The 22167-nt window shown below is 40.2% G+C and overlaps 1 protein-coding gene across 2 annotated transcripts in view; it reads left to right on the forward strand.

Moving 5' to 3' along the window:
* The first annotated feature begins 444 nt into the window (after positions 1–444).
* ELOVL4 (ELOVL fatty acid elongase 4) overlaps positions 445–22167 on the forward strand; it is a 32697-nt gene continuing 10974 nt past the window's right edge. The window contains exons 1-2 of one of the 2 annotated variants that reach the window (XM_064650075.1): positions 445–808; positions 19184–19371. In XM_064650075.1, coding sequence (XP_064506145.1) covers positions 709–808; positions 19184–19371 — 288 coding nt within the window. In that variant the 5' untranslated portion in view covers positions 445–708. The other variant, XM_064650074.1, reaches the window with a different exon arrangement.

Consider the following 22167-nt stretch of genomic DNA (forward strand, 5'->3'; position numbering starts at 1 on the left):
TTCGGTGCGCACAAATGGATGTAACGCGAGCGTGGCGAGCGCCGGTGCCTCGGCATGTCCGTCGGGAGCGAGTGAGAGGGGGGAAGAGAGAAGGAAAATCCAAACTGCTACAAAGCGAACAGGAAGAAAGGCAGTAAGAACTGCCTGAATTTTATTTTTTTTTTTACCCCGTATGGTAAAAAAATAACCAAACCAAATCCTATTTGAAAATAAAAAGCCCAGCTAAGTCAAGACGCTCCCCTTCGCCGCCCCGCACACTCGGTGAGGGAGGAGCGGGGTCCCCGCGCCGCCCCGCACCTGCTCGCGCCGGGGGCGGCGGGGCGCCTGCGCGGCCGGGCCGTGCGGGGCCGTGCGGCCGCGCACCCCGCGGGCGCCGCCGGCGGGCAGCGGGACGGCGGCCACGTGACGCCGCCGCTCGGCTCCCTGCGCTCGGCTCCCTGCGCTCGGCTCCGCACCGCGCCGGGCGCTGCGCACCGAGCCGCGGAGCCGCCGCCGCCCCCCGCCTCCGCGCCCTCCACCCTGCCCGCGGGGCACGGGAGCCGGTGACGGGAGCGAGGCGGAGTCTGGAGGGAAGATACCGAGAGATAGAGATTTAAATCACATCCCCGGCTGTAGAAGGGGCAGCAGCAGCAGCAGCCCCGGCGCAGAGGTACGGACGCACGCGCCGAGACAGGTCTGCCGGCTCCGCCGCTGCTGCTGCTGCTCATCATGGGTGCCGCCGCCGCCGAGCCCCCCAGCGCCATGGGCCTCGTGTCCAGCGTGGTGAACGACACCCTCGAGTTCTACCGCTGGACCTGGAGCATCCGAGGTAACGCGCCAGGGCGGCCCCGGCCCCGCCATCGCCGTGCCCGGCGCCCCCCGCCCGCTGCCACTGATGCGCAGCGGCTCAAAATGGCTCCGTCTCCGGGGAGACGTGGAGGGCGCTCCGGCTCCCCGGGACCCCCCGCACCCGCCTCTCCTCCTCGCCCTTCTGGGTGATCTTGGGTGCTTCGTTTGTTTATCCGCCGTAATCCCGGGTAAGGGCCCGGGGTGCGCGGGGCATCGCGTCGTGGCAAGGTGAGGGTGTCCCTCGGGCGCCCGCGGGCTGGACGGAGCGAAATCCGCTTCCCAGAGCCGTGGCTCCTCTGGTTCCCTCTCGCCGCGGTGTGCCTTGGGGTGGTCATACGGGAATCTGATGTCGGAGGTAAGCGAGGCCCTCCGGTACTTCGTGCCGGAGCTCAGACCGCCTCCGGCTTCTGCGGCAGGTGCCGTGCCGGCAGAAGCCCCGTGCCGGCATCGCGTGGAGTTAAGCAAACGAAATGAGGAAACGATTATTACCGTCAATGCTGAAGCTTTTTGGTTTTTATTAAGTGTGTTTGGGTCAGTTTTGCTGTTTTTCATTTTTAATATGCTCCATTTCTGTAATTGCATTCCACGACTGCAATGTGGAAGATGCAGAAGGAAGAGAGAATGTCTTGGAATATGGAGAAATGTGAAAAAGCAGCTTTCAGTGTTGGAACAGTAAACGAGGTGGTAATTTGCTGCAGTGACTAGTGGCTCTGGAGGTGTTATTGGTCAGCGTGAATGGCTCTGTCTCGTTGGTCAAATGAAAGGAGTTGCAGCTTTCATAGCTCATATTGTGAGTAGGCATGGGCAGTTGACAGAAGGATCACTTCTCTGGATGTTCTCCTCATTTTTTTAGTTGTCCACGCAGTGATGAGGTCTAGGCTATTTTGATTTAAACCTAAAAACATATAGAGCAAAACCAGAGTGAATGCAACTATGGACGTGTTTTGTGGCAGTGTGGTGAGTGGAAATGTGGGGCCTTCATTACAGACGGGGAGCTCACTGCATCAGCAGTCTTTGCTTTTCCACCCCCCTCTTTTCTGCCATCTGTCAGATAATAAATTAATTTTATGTTATAGATGGAAGGAGCTCACTTTTTTCCACAATTTGCCTTCCCATAACGTGTTTTGCCATATTTTAAAAATTAAGCCTACATGCGTATTTTTCTTTTCTGTATTTAACAACTGCCAGAATACGAGAGCAAATAAAAATGCTTGCAGCAGCACTGCATTGTAATTTACTAGTGTTTGCTCTCTTTCTCTGCCTCTTGCAACATACCATTGTTTGTAGACTGCCAGGTAATGTGTGAAAGAGATGCTGTTCTAGCCAATCAGTAGCATTTTCAGATGGATATAAAAATAGATGTGAGTACAAAGTTGATATCCTTATGAATTACTTGATTTCTTTGGAAAAAATACTTCAACTTCTGATATGTTTCCTGAACTTCAAACATGTTATTTAAGTCTGTACATAGACCATGTTCGTTGTAAGCAAAAATGATGAGAGAAAAACTAAAAAAAAAAAGGAGGGGGATGAAAAAGCAAGTAAATGTAAAGAATGTAACAATAATGTAACTGACAGTGATACTACATATAGAGCAAACTTTCATTTCTTCTCCTCTTTGCAGAATGTTAAGTAGTAGTAGGGTGACTACATTTTGATGGCAACTAAAATATGCTTAAGTCTTACTAATTTTCTAGTGCAGAATTTTAAATTTTTGCTCTAAGTTCGGTAGTGTTGCTGTTAACACAGGATTCCATTGTAATGAAATAATCAGTCCTGTTTTGTGTAAGAGGTGGAGCGTTTCTTGTTCAAATTCTGAATTTCAGCAGGTTCTTGCAAGGCTAGTTTTGGACAGAGCAGAAAAACATACTACAGTGCTTTATACCCAGTAGTACATAAACCAAGGTCCTGAAGGGATTACGGTCAGATATGGATAGGCAAAACATGTAATGTCTCACATTGTAGTCACAAGGTAGCTCTGGATAAGAAAATGTCATTCATGAGGCAATGCTGTGTAGCTTTTCAGTGAAATAACTTCTTAATGCATTAAGTTCCACTCAATTTGCTGCTTTTCTGCATGTGTCTTTGTTCAGACAAAAATAATTGTCTCCATTTGCCATGTCTGAGTGAATATATAGCATCCTTCCAGTACCTAAAGACAGGTGACAGGAGAGGTGGATAGGGAGCTTCTACAAGGCCATGTAGTGATAGGACAAGGGGTAATGGATTCAAACTGGAAGAGGGCAGGTTTAGATTAGATATTAGGAATTCTTTACTGTGAGGGTGATGAGGCGCTGGAACAGGTTGCCCAGAGAAGTTGTGGATGTATCATCCCTGGAAGTGTTCAAGACCGGTTGGATGGGGCTTTGAAAGTCTAGTGGAAGGTGTCTCTGCCCGCTGTCAGGGTGGTTGGAACTAGCTGATATTTAAGGATCTTTCCAACCCAACCATTTTATGATATGTTCAAATCATGAATTCAGCACTGTTATGTGAATTCATGCAATTCACCTTTGTGTCAAGAGCTATGACAGTGATATTGCTCAACAGAAAACTTAAATTATGGCATGCAAGACCATTGCCTAATGTTCAATATCATTAAATAAAAGACTATACCACGCAGCAAAGTTGCTCAACAAATGATGCTATGCAATTGCATTACACAATAAATCATACTGAAACACTACTACACAGCAAAATTACACAACAAAATGTGAAGAAATTTTATTCCCACTGCGACTCCTACACTTATTCTCTCCAGTTCCCACTTCCATTTTTTATTGGACACCCATCTGTCTTTAGCCCTGTTCTTAGTATTCAGCAGGATTGTCCTGCCAGCAGGTGTTTTCTCCTGCTGCCTCAGACTCCTGTGATGAGACTTGTGTAGAACTGTGCCAGAATGTCCCACTGAGTTTTGTGCTGCTTTATTTTTGCACATTAAGGATTTGATCTTTTTCCTCCCCTGCTCTGTACTATTTAAAAGCAACTGACCTTTTCTGAGACTAAAAAGAACCCCGAAAGGGTTCTTTATGATGAGCCTAACTGGATTTTGTTTGAATGATGTCACAGTTTTTTTTTCAGCATTAAGCATGCTGTCTAAAGCTGTTTTGTTTGTGGGTTTGGTTTTTTGGAGGTTTTTTTTTTAGATCTTGCATTTGGGTATATTAGTGTTCTGTACCATTTTCCCCATATATATTATCAAGTACATTTTCAGCCTTACATTAATGTTTTTGCTTGTTCATTTGTTGAAAAATTATTTTTTTTTCTCTCCTTACTTGACTGTGTCTAAAAATCTATTGTAGCTGTATATTCACCTAGGAGGCTGAAGGATATAATTTAGGAAGCCGTAAACTTCAAGGAGAGATACAAAGGTCAAAAACATGGTCTTGGTAGTCATCAGAAGAAAAAAAAAAGGTGGTCGGAAGAATAGTTACTATCAGGAAGGATGATCTAGGAATTCCATGCCCTTATTTCTGTAAGGGCATGGGACTGGTTCCATGTAATAGCTAGGGCAGGGCTTCCTTCTTTCTCTCAGCTCGAGTAGCTGGTTGAGGTGAGATCTGCCAGGAAGGATTTAGGATATGATTAGATGACTGAGCAAGTGATTTTCAGGGAGGTTCCAGGCTGTGTCCAGGGGAACTATTAAGATAATAACTCAGGACACAATCCAGGAAAGAAGAATGTGGAAATTTCAAAACTTGGGTGAAGAGACCACTGACAGTTGGGAAGGGGGAATAGGAGACTGTGGCTTGAAAAGGAGATTTGTGAAACGCTGTACAAAAAGATTTATTTAGAGGAACTAGTTAATTTGAATATATTGAGCTAAAGAGCAGAAGGCTTTACTGACTTTGGGTGAGAATGACTGTTCTTGGAGCTCAGAGTTTAAGGAGGCAGGGCCATCCCGGGCCAGCTGGGACTACTTTGGAACAGCAACTATTTACAGCTGTTGCAGTTAATAAGATTACAGACTTTTTCCGTCAGTAGGAAAGGAGAGAGGAGAAAGATGCAAACTTTCACTTTAGTGGTAGGATAGTCTTCTATGTAGCATCTTGTTCAGGAACAATATCAGTTGTAGTTTTTATCAGTTGGGTCAGGAGCATAAGACAGTGAGGACAGAAAACATGGGAAATTCACAGCTGCTTGCCTGAAGAGTGAATCAGTGGAACAGCTTTCATGGGAATACAGATTGCCATAAAAACTTTTGCCAGGAAGATCTTTAAGAATGCCCAAGAAGTTCAGGTTCATTTTCTTTTTCAGTCCAGGAAACAGAACCGGAACAAAACTTGTTTCTTCTTCCCTCATTCATTTCCCCATGGAGAAACCAACTATGGCGGACAGGATCCTGAATGTTTATGCTTGAGGAAGGCTCATTGGGGTGGTTAGCAGAACACTCTGAGTGCAAGTAGTCCCTTGTATTTGAGTATTTGTGCCAAAGCTGGAGGCAAGTAGAATCCCAGTGAAAGTTCCTCAGAAAGTGATGATGGGGGGAGAGAGAATGGTGAGATGAAGGTACAAGAAGCCTATTTCACAGAAACAAAGCAGAATGTGTTCCTAAGCTTTTGGATGGATGGCTGAGCATTAGACTTGGTGATTTGGAATGGTGACTTGGTGATTTTTGATACTTGTCTTGCAGATACAATTTCCTTGGGAAAAATTTCTCAAGGGAACAGTTTTTTCCATCTGTGACTGTGACAGGGTAAAACACAAGGATTAGACAGGAACACACCAAAAACTGGAGAAGCAGTGTAAATGGGCTTGGCTGCCTTGTGACATAAACACAAAGAAAAAAACCTGTGGCATAACCAGCACTCAGAAGTAAAGAATGTTAAAGACTAGATCATATGAGTCTGCTTTCAACCAAACTGAGCAATAGGAGCATCCCAGTTTATTTGGTTTGTTTCACATTTAATTGCTTGTCAGTGGAGGGAGGTGATGAAAAAATTATTTATTAGTGACGAAAAAACAGCTGTTGGTATTGAAGACAATTTGCTGGGTGTTTGAGGGAAATACCACCCACATTTCATCACCAGGAGATTTTATCATATTACAGCACTTGAAAGACATAATCAGAACTAAACAGATACCAAGCATCTTTGGAAATGAAAACATCATTCAGAAAAGTACATTACTGAAATGGAAACGTCTGCTTAGAGGTTTTGGATCACCAGGCTTCAAGAACTCGATTATGAGGGAGTAGCATGAAGCAAAGTTAACATTGTGGATGAGGAGCTGAGTTGTGAGTGGAAAACTTCTCTTTCCTAAAATGAAGGAGAAGTTGTGGGGACCACCTGCTCAGCTTGAGCAAAGACACTAAACAGAAAAAAGCCTTCAAAGAGCACCAGCAGGAATGTGATACATAATTCCATTTGAACACTCATCAGCACAATCCAAAAGCAAAAGGAAGTGTGTAGACAAAATCACAAGAACATAATTTTTGGAAATTCATTTTAAGGCTGTGTAGAAAGTGTGTCTTGAAATCTTTGAAGGAAATCAGATATTATAAATACTCCTAAAGGAGAATCCATGGAAAAAGATGGGAAAACAGCTTTATGCAGAATTTAACCAAACTGATTGCGTGACCTTAGTACCTATTGCAGAAGGCCAAATAACTAGAAGCTTAAAATTGTGGCACACGGTAAATTGCTGTTGTGGAGTTCTCAGTAAATCATATTTCTTAGCTGAGGCTGCACGCCATTAGCGAGGTGCAAATCGATATGTGGTCCTGGAGCCACATACTACAACCAGAAGTGAAAAATCCTTGAGCAGTTGAAACAGCTGTGGCACGAAGCAAATTCCACTGGTTGCGTAAATTGATCAAGAATAGTGTCGGAACTCTTGCTCATAAGGTAGCTTCTCTAGTTGGAGTAACTTGACTAGAAGTTGGTTGTAGTAGTCACTGTATTTATTCTGTGCTCAGTGTGAAGAGACATGTAGCAGGGCTATGGTTATAGCTATGGCAGACCAAAAGAGGTTGTATTCAAGGCAGCTGTGCTGTACTGTCCTGTGCAACCAGGGAAGATTGTCAAAGGCTGCATAAAGACAATTAGTAGAGGAAGGTGTAGGAAGCATAGGATGTAGTTCCTTTTAAGGTCTTGTAGATCAGGAGCCATGAGGAATGGGTGAGGCAAAACTCCACTTTTTCCTTTGCCAGTCCAGACAGGTTTTTGGAGTTACTTGATTCACATGGATTAAGAGAGCACTTAGATAAAAGGTGAATGAATGAAAAGGCTCTAAGTGTATATGGAGACAACTTTGAGAGGAAGAATTTGCTAGGATGCAAGACAAAGGGAGGAGAAAAGGCTGTTGTGTGTACTGAAGAGTTTTTTGAGGTAAGGCAAGTGGGGTTGAATGAATGCCTGAATGGCCTGAAAAACTGGAGCTACATGAGAGTTTATTTATCTAAAAAGAATTGGCCATTAAAAGAATGAGACCTTTGGCTTTTAAAGATTGTTGGTATGACTGGAGTGTGCCTGGAGAACAGAAGTTGGCGCATTGTGATTTAAAGGACAGATCTGATCCATGAGATAGGACTTCTCTGACTAGTAAATATATGACAGGCCTTTGCTTTCTCAAGCTGTATTTGGAAACTAAATTTTAGCTACCATTGTATTTCATAAGGAACTCTTTGAATGGGACTGTCTGACTGACATTTTTTTTAGGAGGATGTCGATGCTGAGTATATAGTTACCAGGTCTCATTTAGGTGACAAGTGGGTACAAGCATACTCAATGTTGTCAAGACTCAAGTGCTTCTGAGCATCTGAACTTCAAGGTCTTGTGGCAAATGAAGGCAGCTCTGAAATTCAGGCTTGCAGAGATCTAAGTGTCAGCTCTGTTGGGATTTTGAGTGCTACAATCTAGATTGTAGACTAAGCAATAAGTAGCTGCAAGGCAAACCTGGAGATGATTTGAGTGTGGCATGGTTTGTATTAACACCCTCTGTGTGTGCTTGGATCTCAAGATAAGCATGAGCTAGTTTATCTTTCTCTCATGGAAGGTGAGGGGGAATAAGCTACCTCAGTTTGGGTTGCAGTTTTGCCATCAAGTTGATTAGAGGCATGGAGCACCTCTCCTATGAGGAAAGGCTAAGAGAATTGGGATTGTGTAGCCTGGAAAAGAGAAGGCTTTGGGGTGACCTAATTGTGTCCTTCCAGTATCTGAAAGGAGACTACAAGAAAGATGGAGAGAAACTTTTTACAAGAGCATGTAGTGACAGGATAAGGGGGAATGGCTTCAAACTGAAAAAGAATAGGTTTAGATTAGATGTTAGGAAAAAAATTCTTTACTGTGAGTGTGGTGAGGCACTGGAACAGATTGTCCAGAGAAGCTGTGAATGCCCCATCCTTGGGAATGTTCAAGGCCAGGTTGAGTGGGGCTCTGAGCAGCCTAGTCTAGTGTAAGATGGCCCTGTCCATGGCAGGGGGGTTAGAACTAGATGATCTTTAAGGTCCCTTCCAACTCAGTCTGTTCTGTGATTCTGTAACGTATTTAAGAAGAGAAAAAAAAATGGCGCAGAAGTAATTGCAGCCAGAGAAGAAAGGAGTGAGAATATGTGAGACAAACCACTCTGCAGACACTGAGGTCAGTGAAGGAGGGGGAGGAGGTACTTCGGGTGCCAGAGCAGAGCTTCCCCTGCAGCCCATGGGAAAAACCATCATGAGGCAGGCTGTGCTCCTGCAGCCCATGGAGGTCCACAGGGTAGTAGAGATCCACCTGCAGCCTGTGGAGGAATCTCATGCCAGAGCAAGTGGATGCCTTAAGAAGGCTGTGGCCCTGTGGGAAGCCCATGCTGGACAGGTTACTGGCAGGACTTGCAGACCCCTAGAGAGCAGCCTGCTCCTGAAGGACTTCACCCTGTGGAAGAGACCCACACTGGATCAATTTGTGAAGACCCGCAATCTGTGGGAAGGACTCAGGCTGGAGAAGTTTGTGGAGAACTGTTTCCTGTAGGAGTGACCCCATGCTGGAGCAGGGGAAGGACTCCTCCTTCTGAGGAGGAAGCAGCGTTAGAAACAACATTTGATGAACTGACTGTAACCCCCATTCCCTGTGTCTCTGTGCAATTGGCAGGGAGGAGGCAGAGAATCAGGAAGGAGTGGAGGGGTTGGGGAAAGTTGTTCGTAAGATTTATTTTACTTCTCATTATACTACTCAGATTTTGATTGGTAATAAATTCAGCTAATTACCCCAAGTCAAGTCTGTTTTGACCATGACAATAATCTGTGATCTCTCTGTGTCCTTATCTCAACTCATGAGCCCTTTCTTCTGTTTTCTCTCCCCTGTCCAGCTGAGTAGGGGAGTGATTGAGTGGCTTTGGTGGGTACCTGGTCCCCAGCCAGGGTCAAACCACTGCATTCCTATTTCATTTCATCCATCCCCCTCCCACATGTACTCCTCTCTTTCAACATAATCATGAACTCTTGACTGTTTGGTTTGTTTCTATCACATCTTCCTATTCTTTTTATCTCTTTCGGCTGTATCTCTAAAGTGTCTTCCTCCGGCTCTTGTATATGTTATGCTTAGTTTACATGTTTGACCATGGTGTTTCGGGGTTTTTTATCTGCTTATAGACAACATCTCCTTGTTTCCCTCTCCCAATTCTAACCAATATGAGAGGTTGTCTTATTTCTTTCTGAATGCTCACAGAATGTTGCTGGAAGAAGGGAATTTATCAACCATATCTTTTTCTATTAAGCCAGGAAATCTTATCTCTCTAGCCAATATTTTATGCCCTTCTATTCTTAGAGTATCATTGTAACACATTGTCTTTAAGATACTCTGAAGAAAAAAAAAGGAAGTAGGAAATACAGCTGTTAAATTGAGTAGCTCGGCTTTAAATAGGAGACTTCATAACCATATTTTTGTTTGCGTTTAATATTTAGTGGTTTGCCGAGAACAGATGTGCACAATAGAAATTCTCACGCACAGAGTACCGCTTTGATATTTAGGTCAGATTTTTTTCTATACTGTCTAATCTCCATATTGGTGATCCATGAATTTTTGATCAAGAGTGAAACTTTATTTCAGAAACCATTAGAGAAGCTTAGATTTAGGGACCGTGTGTTACCATGGAAGGTAACACGACTGTGGAAGTGAGGAGACTTAGTTGTAGCAGTTGTTGGGGCATGGACATTACGTAGCTGCCAAACTGATGATTTTGCTACTGTATACTTAGTGAAAGATTCAGACACTGATCATTCTTTTCACCATCTTTGGGTTAAAAACATTTTGGCATTCAGTTCATGTTTTGAAAATCAACATTTCAAAATTAGTCTCTTTTTATGCTGTTGGTTTCTTCACCCCTAATTTGTCATTAACAAAGATGTTAAAGGCATGTTGAGGAATTAAGTTCTAAATGTGTTTAGAGAGTTGTTTTTCTTTGGAGGCTTTGACTGATGTATTTGTGTTAGGCTCACAGAAGACCTAATGTATCCCACAACTGTAAAAAATACTTCTACCTCTGAACTTTGAAGAGCTAATGCATTTCAATAACTCCTTTTGTAGTTTTTAATCAAAACAAAATTCCCTCTTCATTCATCCTTCTGTAAAACCAAAGTGATGAGCATTCTCGTGGTGATGCAAACAGAAAAAACAGGTAGTTTATCAGAGACATTTCTGTGCAACTTATTGCAAATTTTCTCCAGTAGCTTTCTTCTATTTTGAGGTAGATTTCACTTGCCATTGCTGGTTTTCATACATGCTCGAAACTGCATCTGCAAGTGTCTAAATATTCATCTGCAGCCCTAAATTATTCTGTGTTACAAGAGCAGCAATGTAAGTTGTTTATGTTTGCAGTGTAGTTAAGCATCACTATCCTTCCGCTGTGTTAGCACATTAGCAAGACGTGTATCAGTGCTCAATTTACTGTCTCGTGTATGCTGAGTATGTAACACATGTCTCTACAGTGGATAAGGCCTTGCAGAGTTATTATTAAACTGTTGTTAATAATCCTTCACATTTTTCATGGATTAGATTTAAACTGAGGAAATCTAATAAAAATATCTGTTTATGGAGAAGATAATCATATTCTATGATCATCCCCTTCAGCATTATAAAATCCTGGATGGGCCAATAGCCTAATCTGTTATTGCAACATTGAATATGCATAAATCCTGTGTTTGTATTGCTGCTTATTGATACCCCTACAACTATTCTCATAGGACCAAACCTCAACGCTTTTCTGTGCAGTAATGACGTCTCCAGTTTGAGGTCTGAGAAATAGTTTTGGCAGAAACCAGAGAAGAGTGAGTAAAAGTTTCAGTAAGGAAATCACTGTAGAAGGAAAGTTTTATGCAGTACTTTTATTGCTTTAGAACTACACAGACATGGACTGGATCATGAAGTCTGCAACTAGTTTATAAAACTGCATCTTGTGCCTGGATTGGGGATTTTTTTTGTTTTCTTCTGTTTATTCTGTAACATACAATGTTTAAGAAAAGGCATGCAGGTATTACTGCACTGGGAATGCATCTTGCATTTGTGATGTTTGGAAAAGTAAGATTTGACAAACAGAAGCCCTCAAGGCATGAAGCATTCTTCTATCTTCCAAATCTTATGTAAGCTTCGATGAGGATTATATTTTTATTATTCCCTGAAACAGAGCATTTGCACTGTCCCCACAAGTAGTCATAATCAATGGAAGAGATAAATCAAATATAATTTGAGCAAAGTAATCTCTTTAGACTTGAAAATCTGATGTTAATTAGCTTGATGTTAAATAGCTGTGTCTCTTGAACTTCATAATAATTCCATTATTATTCTTGTCTTGAAACAAGTAGGTTCTGTAATTGCTAAATACAGGTGCAAAGAAAATATGGTATTAATGATTGAATGATGGGAGTCCTGAGATGACTAGAATGCTAGTTAGAATAATGGGAAGGGTAGATAAAATACATCTGGCCTTTTAACAGCAAGGCATTCCTGTTACTTTATGGAAGTTTATGAAACATGCATATTACACAGTTGTTCATTAGCTGCAGGAGACATTGTTCTTAGCTGTGTGGCATTTTGATTTTATGTTTTTGTATATAGCTTTAAGGAAGACTAAGTGGTCCATTACAAAGCCCTGAAATTCAAAACAAAGCCACAAAACCACAACTGGTTATAGTTCATACCTGTTAGTCTTGTCTTGCAGTCCTTTTGGTGCTGGGACAGGTGTCTCTCATTTCTGAGTGCAGCAGGATTCATACATCTTTGCAAACTTAGGATCTGTGGGCTTCGTTGTTTTGATTTTCAGAGTAAGTGCTTTCATTATTAATTGTGCTTCAGGCTGAATATTCTTATTCTTGCACCTTAGTTTTGTGTTTCATGGCTTGTTAAAGCAACAGTGCTTTGCCATAAAATTTTGATGTCTCTTGTTCTTGACCCAAACAAGTTAGTTTGTTCTTAACTAGTTAAAACTTGAGGACATAACTCAGTTATTTCCACTCATTATTCAAGATCAAAGTAAACTTGCTTTCTCTGTACTGTTCTGTTCTGTATTAAAAAAAAAATTACTTAAACCAGGTCACCTGTTATGCTTTTTTGTTCCAGGTTTTGGGAACCTTTATCCATCCTGTGCATGTCATCCTTAGCTTTACCAGTAACACACATAGGACTAGATTCTTTACTGTGAGGGTGATGAGGCACTGGAACAGGTTGCTCAGGGAAGTTGTGGATGCCCCATCCCTGGAAGTGTTCAAGACCAGGTTGGATGGGACTCTGAGCAACCCAGTCTGGGGAAAGGTGTCCCTGCCCGTGGTGGTGGTTGAAACTATGTGATTTTTAAGGTCTCTTCAGTTTAGCAGAGAAAAGTATAATAAACTAATTAAAGTTTAATCCTAATTCCTTTGGATTTAGAGAGCAAATTTATGCAGTGGGTCTAGTTAACGTTTTACAGCAAACTGCTATATGTTCTACTGGGCTTTCCACTTCTGAAAAGGAAGTGGAAAAAAAGCTAAAACAGGAAATTCTTCTAAGATTGCTTAGCTAATATATGTGTTAAGGGAAGTTTCATGGCCTTTGTTTGTAAATGATGCTGGATCTTCCTGAATTAGGCACAGGTATCTTTGACCCTGTCAGACTCCTTAGAAATATCCATAGGGCCAGAAGACTGCAGACATTGCCAAGTATGATAGGTAAGAAAGAAGCTTAAACTGGACATTTCTTGTGTCCCAGTTGTTTTGCTTTCCTGTAGCAATCTGTCTGCACAATCCTGCCTCGGAGGACATAGAGAATTTTTCTGACTGAAACAATGATGAGGCTATAGGCATGTAATTTTAGTTTGTGCGATAGCTTCAATCTACTGTCATAGGATTTCTCATAAATAAACTTGATACACTGAGATAATTAGCAACATGACAAGAGAAAATGGCCTCAAACTGTGCCAGGGGAATGTCAGTTTGGACATCAGGAGGAATTTTTTCACAGAAAGGGTGGTCAGACATGGGAAAGGGCTGCCTGGGGAAGTGGTAGAGTCACCATCTCTTGAAGTGTTCAAGAAAAAACTGTATGTGGCACTTAGTGCTATGGTTTAGTTGACACAGTGTTCAGTCAAAGATTGGACTCAATGATCCTGGAGGTATTTTTCAACCTTAATGATTCTATAATTCTATGATTTGAGGATTAGGGTGCAATATGTGCAATTAATAATCAATATCAAAGCAGGTAAGTTAATTTAAACACTAAAGATGTTTAAAAGAATAATTAATTTTGGGCCATATGAACTGGTCTATTAAAATCATAATAAATAAGTGCATAGAAATTTTTAACATCTATAGATGTTCGATCCAAAAATATGTGGACTCTCAGTTTTTACTCTGCAGTGGTGCTTCTCTATCAGTCTTCAGTCTCAAGCAGTGCAGCCCATATAGTTAGTCACATACTGTTATAAAGGCTAAGCTTCAGCTGGCTTTGTTCCATTTGTACATTCTGAGATGTTAGTCAAAGACTGAGGGTTTTTTCTTGGAATCTCTACAAACTGGTAACAGTAAATGTACTTCTAAATTGTTCTGATACGTTCATCATCATCATCATCATCATCAGTTTAAAAGCCTAGGGTCTAATCAGGTAGGTGCTTTTTCAAGTTTACTTTCAACTGAGCCAGTCTGCAGTGGTTGTGTAGCCACAGTGAACCTTGTATTCACTTGTAAATATTTACATGACTGAAACAGTATTTTTAATACAAATGGAGAAAGAAAAGTATGCTGTATAGAGTATTTATCTGTAGCCAGAAAGAAAAGGGGAGAATGGGACAATAAAGTACTGCAAAACAATCTTCTGTGAAAGCTTTGTAAACATTTTAAGGTGTGTAAAGTTTTGTTTCTCATGTTTTCTTATACAGGTTTTCATTTTGTAAGGGCCTTCAATTACAGTGATAGTGTAACTAACAAGACATGGGAAATTCTTAGATAATTAAAATATTGTAGTTCATAGAACAGTGCTCCAACTAGCTAATATTGGGTTGCCTTCCTCATATCGTGGAATTTAAAATTTCACTCATTTAAGGAAATCTTTCTTAAACTTGAGATTGGGCTTTGAGAGGACTTCTTCTAAAGTAAACAGCGTGATCTGCAGAGAGCTTTCACAGAACTACTTTTAAACGGTTGCCATTATTTCTGCAGTGTCTTTGGAAATGTAATCGGACAGATGGATGTGCTGGATTGGCACTGTAAGTGTCTTTGCGCTGAGAATAGTATCAATAGCTATTAATAACTTCGAAAGTCTCTCCAGATAAATTAGTGAGTAGTGACCTTATAGCTAAAGAATACATAGTAAAAGTAAAAATAAAGACTATCTGAGTTTTGATTTTTGAATCTAACATGAATGCAGGGAATCTCAAAAATCATGTATTTTAGTAATGTAATATTTTCCCCTAAAACGAGTATTAAAAGCAGGGATAGTCACCATTGTACTGTTTCAGGATTTCTCTTGGTGAATGTCAGAATGACTGTGCTATACATTTGTTTGCTTATTTTTAAAGTTTGAACTTCTAGAGGAAAGGAAAAAAAATTGATCATAGGCTAAGTAGTATGCAGGAAATTGAACCATCTAAAATCCTTTCTGTTGAAAAGGAAATTCTAAACCACGTTTAACAGCAGTGTTTGTGTATTGAAACAATTGCATTATGTTTCACAGAAGTTCCTCGCGATTTTAATACTAACCATCACTGCAACCTTACATATTGAAATACATCTTCATTTGACATCTATGTTTCAGTATAGGTTAATTATGTTCTGTTTGGACATTATCAGGCAGGATATTCAGTGCTTTTCACTGGTCCTGCTCTCGTTCTTCCTTTGAAAAAAAGAATCAGAGAATTTATGTGTGTATTTCTTGTTAATTTTCCCATGTAAATATTTCCATCCTGCAAAGGTAGGTACCTCAGGGCAATTTCAATCATTTTTACATATATATATATGTGTATATATATACACACACACATATACATACGTGCATACATAATAAGTTATTGTGTTTCTTGTCCTTGCAAGGTGAAACTTTAAAATATATTTACACTAAATGACAGAAAACCTTGTGTATATAAACATTTCATACTGTTTCCTTACATGACAGTAATTTTCTATCAGGAACAAGTTAGCAGATGCCCTATTCTACATTGGATTCATGTTTGCTATAAAGTGCAACTCTAAGTATTTGTTCTAAAACTTTTCCCACCCTACCAAAACAGAACTGTACTACAGGCTGTGCCATCGCAGCAGACATTTTATTTGTGATCGAATTAGAATCTGGGTCTTGGGATTTGAAAGACAAACGCATTAATCCCCTGAAAGATTCAGTCAATCTCTGTCAATTCTAATCAGGTAAAGGCATTGGTCATTTTGCTTCAAAGCAGCTGGAGGGATTTTTTTAAATCAGGGAGCTGGCCTTTTTATTTCAAGCTTATTTCATCTTGCAGGTAAAAATGTCCCTATTGCATGTGAAATAGTGAAGGATTTAATACACTCATATGTCCCCTGAAGCTATCAGAGTGCTTTCTAATTTGCAGAATCTTTTGTGGTCATCAGCACCAGCTACTAAGTAGGACACAAATTCTACTGGTTTTGCTAAAACAAGGTGGGGATGGAAGGGAGAAAGGAAGGTGTTGGAGTAGCTTGCGATGTTTATCACTAAGCAGATGACTTAGGAGAGTGAATTTATCTTGGTTTGAAAGAGAGTATATGAAAAGAAGTTTGGAGCAAGGGTCTGCATGTTACTGTGGTTTTTGTGTAGAACGTGGACAAGGAGGCTTGCTGGGTAAACTGAAATGAAATTGGTTTTGGAATATCTTCTGTGCAATAAGAATGATTTGTGGAGCTGATTTTAAATGCAGCAAGTTACTTTGCATTATTCAGGAGAGGTCTTGTGATAAAAAAGTTCTGGAATGAATAGTAGCATGCTTTCTGATGCCACAGTACTAGTAAAAAATACTCATATGCAGAGTCTCCTAGATGCCTTTAAAATAAATGTAAGGTCATGTTAGTTAGCACAGCAGGAATTAGAATAAAGTTTTTCCTGTAGATACGTTTCTGTTTTGGCCGGGATGTACTCTAGAACTGAATTGCCTACCCTCTCATACAGGCATTTTGTGTTTGAAGTGTAATTAATTGTCCTAGAAGAAGTCAGGCCCCCAAAATAGCAGTCGGATGCCCTGGGCAGTGTGTTATGAGATCTGTATCAGTAATCTATGTTTTTCTTGCAAATACTTAAAGACTTGTCTCTGAGATGTGGCTCCAAAAACCCTTTGTGGAGGGAAAGTACCAGGCTGAAACCATGGTATGGAGGAGTAATGGCAGCTTTTCAGGTGTTCTCATGTTGTTGTCAGAATTAGTGAAATATCTCTGGTTTTTTTCCAGTGAAGTTCTTCAATTTGTAGTACTTGTGGAAAGGAGGTGAAAGAATTGTTTACAGTGCTGATGAGGTATGAGGCAAAGCCTAGTTACAGCTGGGCTCTAATATAAGTTGTCCGTTTGTTTTTCCTTTCACCCTCTAGTGAATCCTCATTCTTCCATCTTTGTCTTCTGCCATGAAAAGAAATCTGGAATAGGTCATGGTTTCCTATTTCAGCAGTGGGTGGTAACATTCAGCTCCTGGGTAAAATTACAATCTATCTTTTCCCTTTTTTACATTTCTTTGTATTGCCACTTCAGCATTTAAGATACCATGAAACACGGTGTTATAAAATAGAAGACAGATTCTCTAATGTGTCTTTGCCTCTTTATTCTCTTTATATTGCTTACTGCAAGAAAGCTGGGAAAGCAACTGTGTCTCTTCCTCACCTGCTATTAACTCTGTGCACACTACAATGAAGTGAGATGTGGATTTGATTAAGACATGACACACGGACTATTCCCAGAGCTGCTTCCTACCTGACACCTTTCTTCTTGCTTCATGATGAGTCTTTGTCTATTAATTTGTATCAGATAGATTATGAGGTTCTTCATTTCTTTTTTTAATAGTGTTATCTTTTATTTTTAAATTCAGATTGGTAGAACAATTGCTAAAATCAAGCAGGAACTAAAGTGTAAGGCATATAACTGTGTAATAGCTGGAATGCATCAGTGGTTTCTGCTTCGGTAGGTGGTATTCTGTCTGGTTCCAGGAACTTGCTGAAAAGTTAAGAGGTAACTGTCTTCTCTCACTTTGTTCGGTTCTGTTTCCACTGCCTGTGTTTCTACAGCTAGTCTTCTCTTTTTTTTTTGCACTCCTCCCTGTACTCTTTGCTCTGTCTTGCCCTTGGCTTCTGTTGGTAGCTGTGGCTGCAACACTGAATCCCATCATTCTGGCAGTGTCAGTCATGCTGGAGGTTTCCATGCAATTAGGATGAATTCTTTCTTCTGGTATTAACAGCCGTAATGGAAGCAGCTAGGCTGGTTTCTCTTTTCTTCTTTTCCACTTCTTTTTAGACCTCCTGGTATCTTACTTTGAATGTGCAGCTCAGTTATTGTTAAATCATCTGGATATAAGAAGAATTAGTGTTCTGTGTGCTCTCTTTCTGTAGTTCATAATACTTGTTTATGAGAAATAGAGGGTCTCATGAAATCTGCTCTTAAAATGAGGTTCTAATTTATGATCTTAAGGACAACAAAGGAAATGAGAAAGAAGTGTAGGAGAAGTAATGGCAGTGCTGTTCTTTACTTTCCTCATTGCATTAGAGTTCCTCATTTTCAAGTAGAGTTTTCTAACTTACTGGTTAGTATGCCTGGGATTAGGAATTAATTTTTGGTATAGGGATTTTTCTCTGTCTTTGAGTTCTCTAAAAGAAACTTGTCCTCTAAGTAAGCATGTGGGCAACTGCATTTGTGAGTTTGCCCACAAATGACTGAGGGCACGTGTTTTAGATGTCTGAGCTTCCCAAGGAGCCCTGTGATGTGATTTCCATATGAACTATGACTAGCCTAAGCAACTGGAAGGTATTCCAGTTAATATCAGAGCTGTGCAGTATCTGAAGTTCTGATAGTTATGGAGTATTTACCTTTTATGTCTTGCTACAACTTGAGATTAGCCTGCAGGGCACAGAGGACACACACGACACATGGGACGACACGGGCGCTGAGTAAGGAGGTGTCATTGTAGTCTTGCTTCCTTTCTCTAGCAGAGCCATCTTCTAATCCTACATGTCACTGGTTCATCAGGCTAAGAGCGTTTTTTTGATACTGATCCAGAACTTAATACAGCATATTCTGGGCTCTGAAATATGTGTAATGTAACTCTGAATCCCGTGAGTGGCTGAAGCAGACTATAAATAAAACCTTTGTTTCCCATATGGCAGCACAGATTAACTAGAACCATCCCTTTAAACTCTTCTATTTAATTGTTTTCCAGTACCATTGATAGTATTCTGTTTGAAACATGAGACTGACCTACATCAAATAGCCAAAGTTCTTGGTTATCATCATAACACCTGTATAAAATTAATAGGAGGCTTTTTAGTACCTAATTTTAAACTAATAAAAACTACTGGTTTTATCAGTATTTTCCCAAATCTGTGTATCTTTCATTTGCAGTGGTGTTGCATATTTGATTATGTTGCCACTGCAGTCACTGTTCATCATAAGCAAACTGGGTTTGGGGGGATTAGTGGGTTGAGTCGTGTTTGTGCTCATGTGATACTGTTTGCTTTACTGTTTTGGATTGTAGAACTGGACAACAGAGCTTAAATAACATAATGAATCTCTGTGTGAGGTAATATGATATAGTGTGTTTTTTAAAAAAACTATTTTCTTTAACCTTCCTAGAAAGAATGAGTGCATTGTGTTTCTACCAGCTGATGCAGCTATTCCAGGAGAGAATAATATTTAACAAATTCAGTACTTAAAGTGATGATGAAATATATTTTATTCAGACCTTGTTGACTCCTTCTGTTTGCTTCACCCCCTCAGACAAACGTGTTGATGATTGGCCCTTGATGCAGTCTCCATTTCCAACACTGACTATAAGCACTATTTATCTCCTCACTGTCTGGCTGGGCCCCAAATGGATGAAGACGAGAGAGCCCTTCCAGTTACGCTTCCTGTTGGTTGTTTACAACTTTGGAATGGTTCTGCTCAACTTCTTCATTTTCAAAGAGGTGTGTATGCCCTCTTGCAAGAGGGAATTCTTATTGAGGTTTGAGGATGTCTGCAGGTTGCAAAATGAAAATAATTATTTTGCATATTTATGATGTCTATTGAGAGTGAATGTTTTGCACAGACTTTTAAAGATGGCTTTGTGAGTATTTCTATAGCTAGGTACTGTCTGTTTGAGAATAAATGTAGTAAATGAGTCTATAGAGAGAATTTGTGTACTAGCTATTCCAAGTTCTTCCTAGACTTATGTTAGTCTAAATACTGGACAGAATAAGTAAAATCTATAGAAATTTAACACTTGTAACTGATTTTTTTTTCTTTTTAATAATCCTAAAGGGTGTTAGAATGCATCTTGTTAGAAATTGAGCTGTTTGTTCTTGCCTTCAACGTGTTTATCATTTTTAGAAATTCAACTGTCCATTACCTTTAGTGAGGAAAACTGTCTTGTCTGTACATTATCTTTTATAATAAGAATAAAAATGAAGTGAACTATATCTCTAAATAAAAATAAAAGACAAAACTACTTGGTTTGAAATGTTCAGAATGTGCTAATTCTAATAAATTTCTGTGTTGCTGCATTTTTCCTTTGGATTTCTGTACAGAGGAAATGAGTAGTAACAATGCAATGGACCAACTCTGTAGTAGTAGCTAACTGGGATTACTTAACAGTTTGGTAATTATTATTCAAGGATAGCTGTACAGAATATGGCTGATGCTAAGTTAATTCTGCTGTGACTGCTCATGTGGATCAAGAGGCGTCTTCCTGGAAGACCTCGGATCATAGTTTTGCAAAATCTGTTTCCAGAAGTAAGCAAATGAACAGAGTAGTTAAAATTACAGCATTCAAGAACTTTCTGGCTGGTCTGTTCTGTACTTTTGCCAAGAAAGCTGATGGTGATATGCATATTGACCCTTTCCCAAAGCTTCTATAATAAGAGCATTTAACTGATTTCAACTTCTTTTTAAGACATGGTTCAGTAAAATTTTAGCCATCACAACTCAGTCATCATTTTGTCTACATTGTTTCCTTGGACTATTCAACTAAGTAATTAAGTACTACAGGTACAACAGAATTTAATGCTGACACCCCAGGATAGTTGTGGGAAGAGATTAAATCCAATCATCTTGGCAGGTTAAAACTGAAACTCCTCTGAAATGAATTCTGCAGTGTTACTACCATCCCTGACTTTTAAATTGATTTATTTTATCCATAAGCTGAATTATACCAAACTTATGGTCAAATGGTTTTCAAACCTATGTTGCTTATAGGGTAATGTGTTTGTGGCATTTCCAAGTCACTGAATTAACAAAAAAATGAATGGGACTGCAAATACATTTTTGCTGCTGCTATGCTGAAAGCTCATAGTTTTAGACACGGAGGTTCTAGTTTCCTGCTCTCTCAAATGTAGGTTGTTATTCAGTGGATGTTAAGGCTATGGATACAGCATTTACAGGAAGTGCCTTTTCTTGATCTTAAGAGACTGATAGGAGGAAGCTGTGCAAGTTTCAGTTGATCCCTTTACGAGGCAACTTCTCCTTCCACCTACATGAGGTTTACAATACCACTGTGCCACTGTTGTAATTCACATGAGTTTTAATGGAATTGTTATGAGTAAAATGATACAGTTTGTATGTTGGCAAGCTGTTTCGTTCATCTGTGGTAACTTACATTAAATAGTGAGTCCAGAAAGCACTGTGAGGATGTCTAGTCCAGCACTTCCATATGTTGGATTCAAATGCAGGTTCATATTTGGAGACAATTTTGCTCAGAACATGCAGAAGTCCCTGTATGTGGGGATGTATAGACCCTATGTTGCCACAAAATCAGGACTTTCTTATTCTACTTTGAGACAGTCTGGTGAAGTCAATTTACTGCCTTTTGCTAAGGTAACCTTGGCCAAGTTACCCAGTAGGTTGCAGTAGAGATTGGTTGATTTCTGTAACAGTGTGGACTAAACTTTCCTTGTTCTTCCTTAATAGTATCAAATGTCCTCACGCCTGTGTGGGACCACACTGGAGAGTAGTGGTGTTACAGCAGTTTGTAAATGGACTTGGAGGATGCAGAAGTATGTTTTCTAGGATAATTTCTGTGGACAGTTCTTTCATTTACTTACGTTAAAAGACATGTGCAGCAAATATGTCCAGAGCTTCACAGGCTTTTGTATACTGGGGGTTTTCTCTGGATAACACTTGTCTCTGCATCTGACTGCACTCCTAGTGCTGTGTGCAAGATGAGACACCAAAGTAAACTCAAGTTCAGTTCAAATAAGATGGAAGTCAGGTTAGTGGTAAGAGTAGTCAGTGCCTACCCATCCTTTTTTTTGCCATCTTTTTCTCTCACCCTTCTCTACTTTTACAGCTCCCAATTTACGGGTTATGTCTGCTCCACTGCTGTCTCTCTTTGATCCATAACAGGGTGGAATTACCTGACTTTAAACAGTCTTGGATCATAACATTTATGAATGTCAAGATTAGAAATATTATTTGGATTTTGTGCAGCTCTAGACAAGTGTACTTCTTTCCAATGGGAACTTGCTCAAGTGTCAAGTTTATCTTCTCCTGTCCAGGTTTTTGCAATGTTGTTGGTTTGGAGTGGCCCTAGAGGAGCATTTAATGTGTTTTAGGCCATTTCTGTTGGCACAAAATGGGGAATTTTTCTCCATCCATTTTCTCTCAATGTGTTTTGTGGGTGCTCAGCTTTGGCTGTTCAACCTGGTTTTTTTTCTGGATTGTAGTTGGTATGCTGTGTTAAGAATTGTAGATCCAAATTATCTAATCCCTGTCACATAAATAGAGTT

Source organism: Pseudopipra pipra, chromosome 3 (genome assembly GCF_036250125.1).
Source record: "Pseudopipra pipra isolate bDixPip1 chromosome 3, bDixPip1.hap1, whole genome shotgun sequence".
Classification (NCBI taxonomy): Eukaryota; Metazoa; Chordata; class Aves; order Passeriformes; family Pipridae; genus Pseudopipra; species Pseudopipra pipra.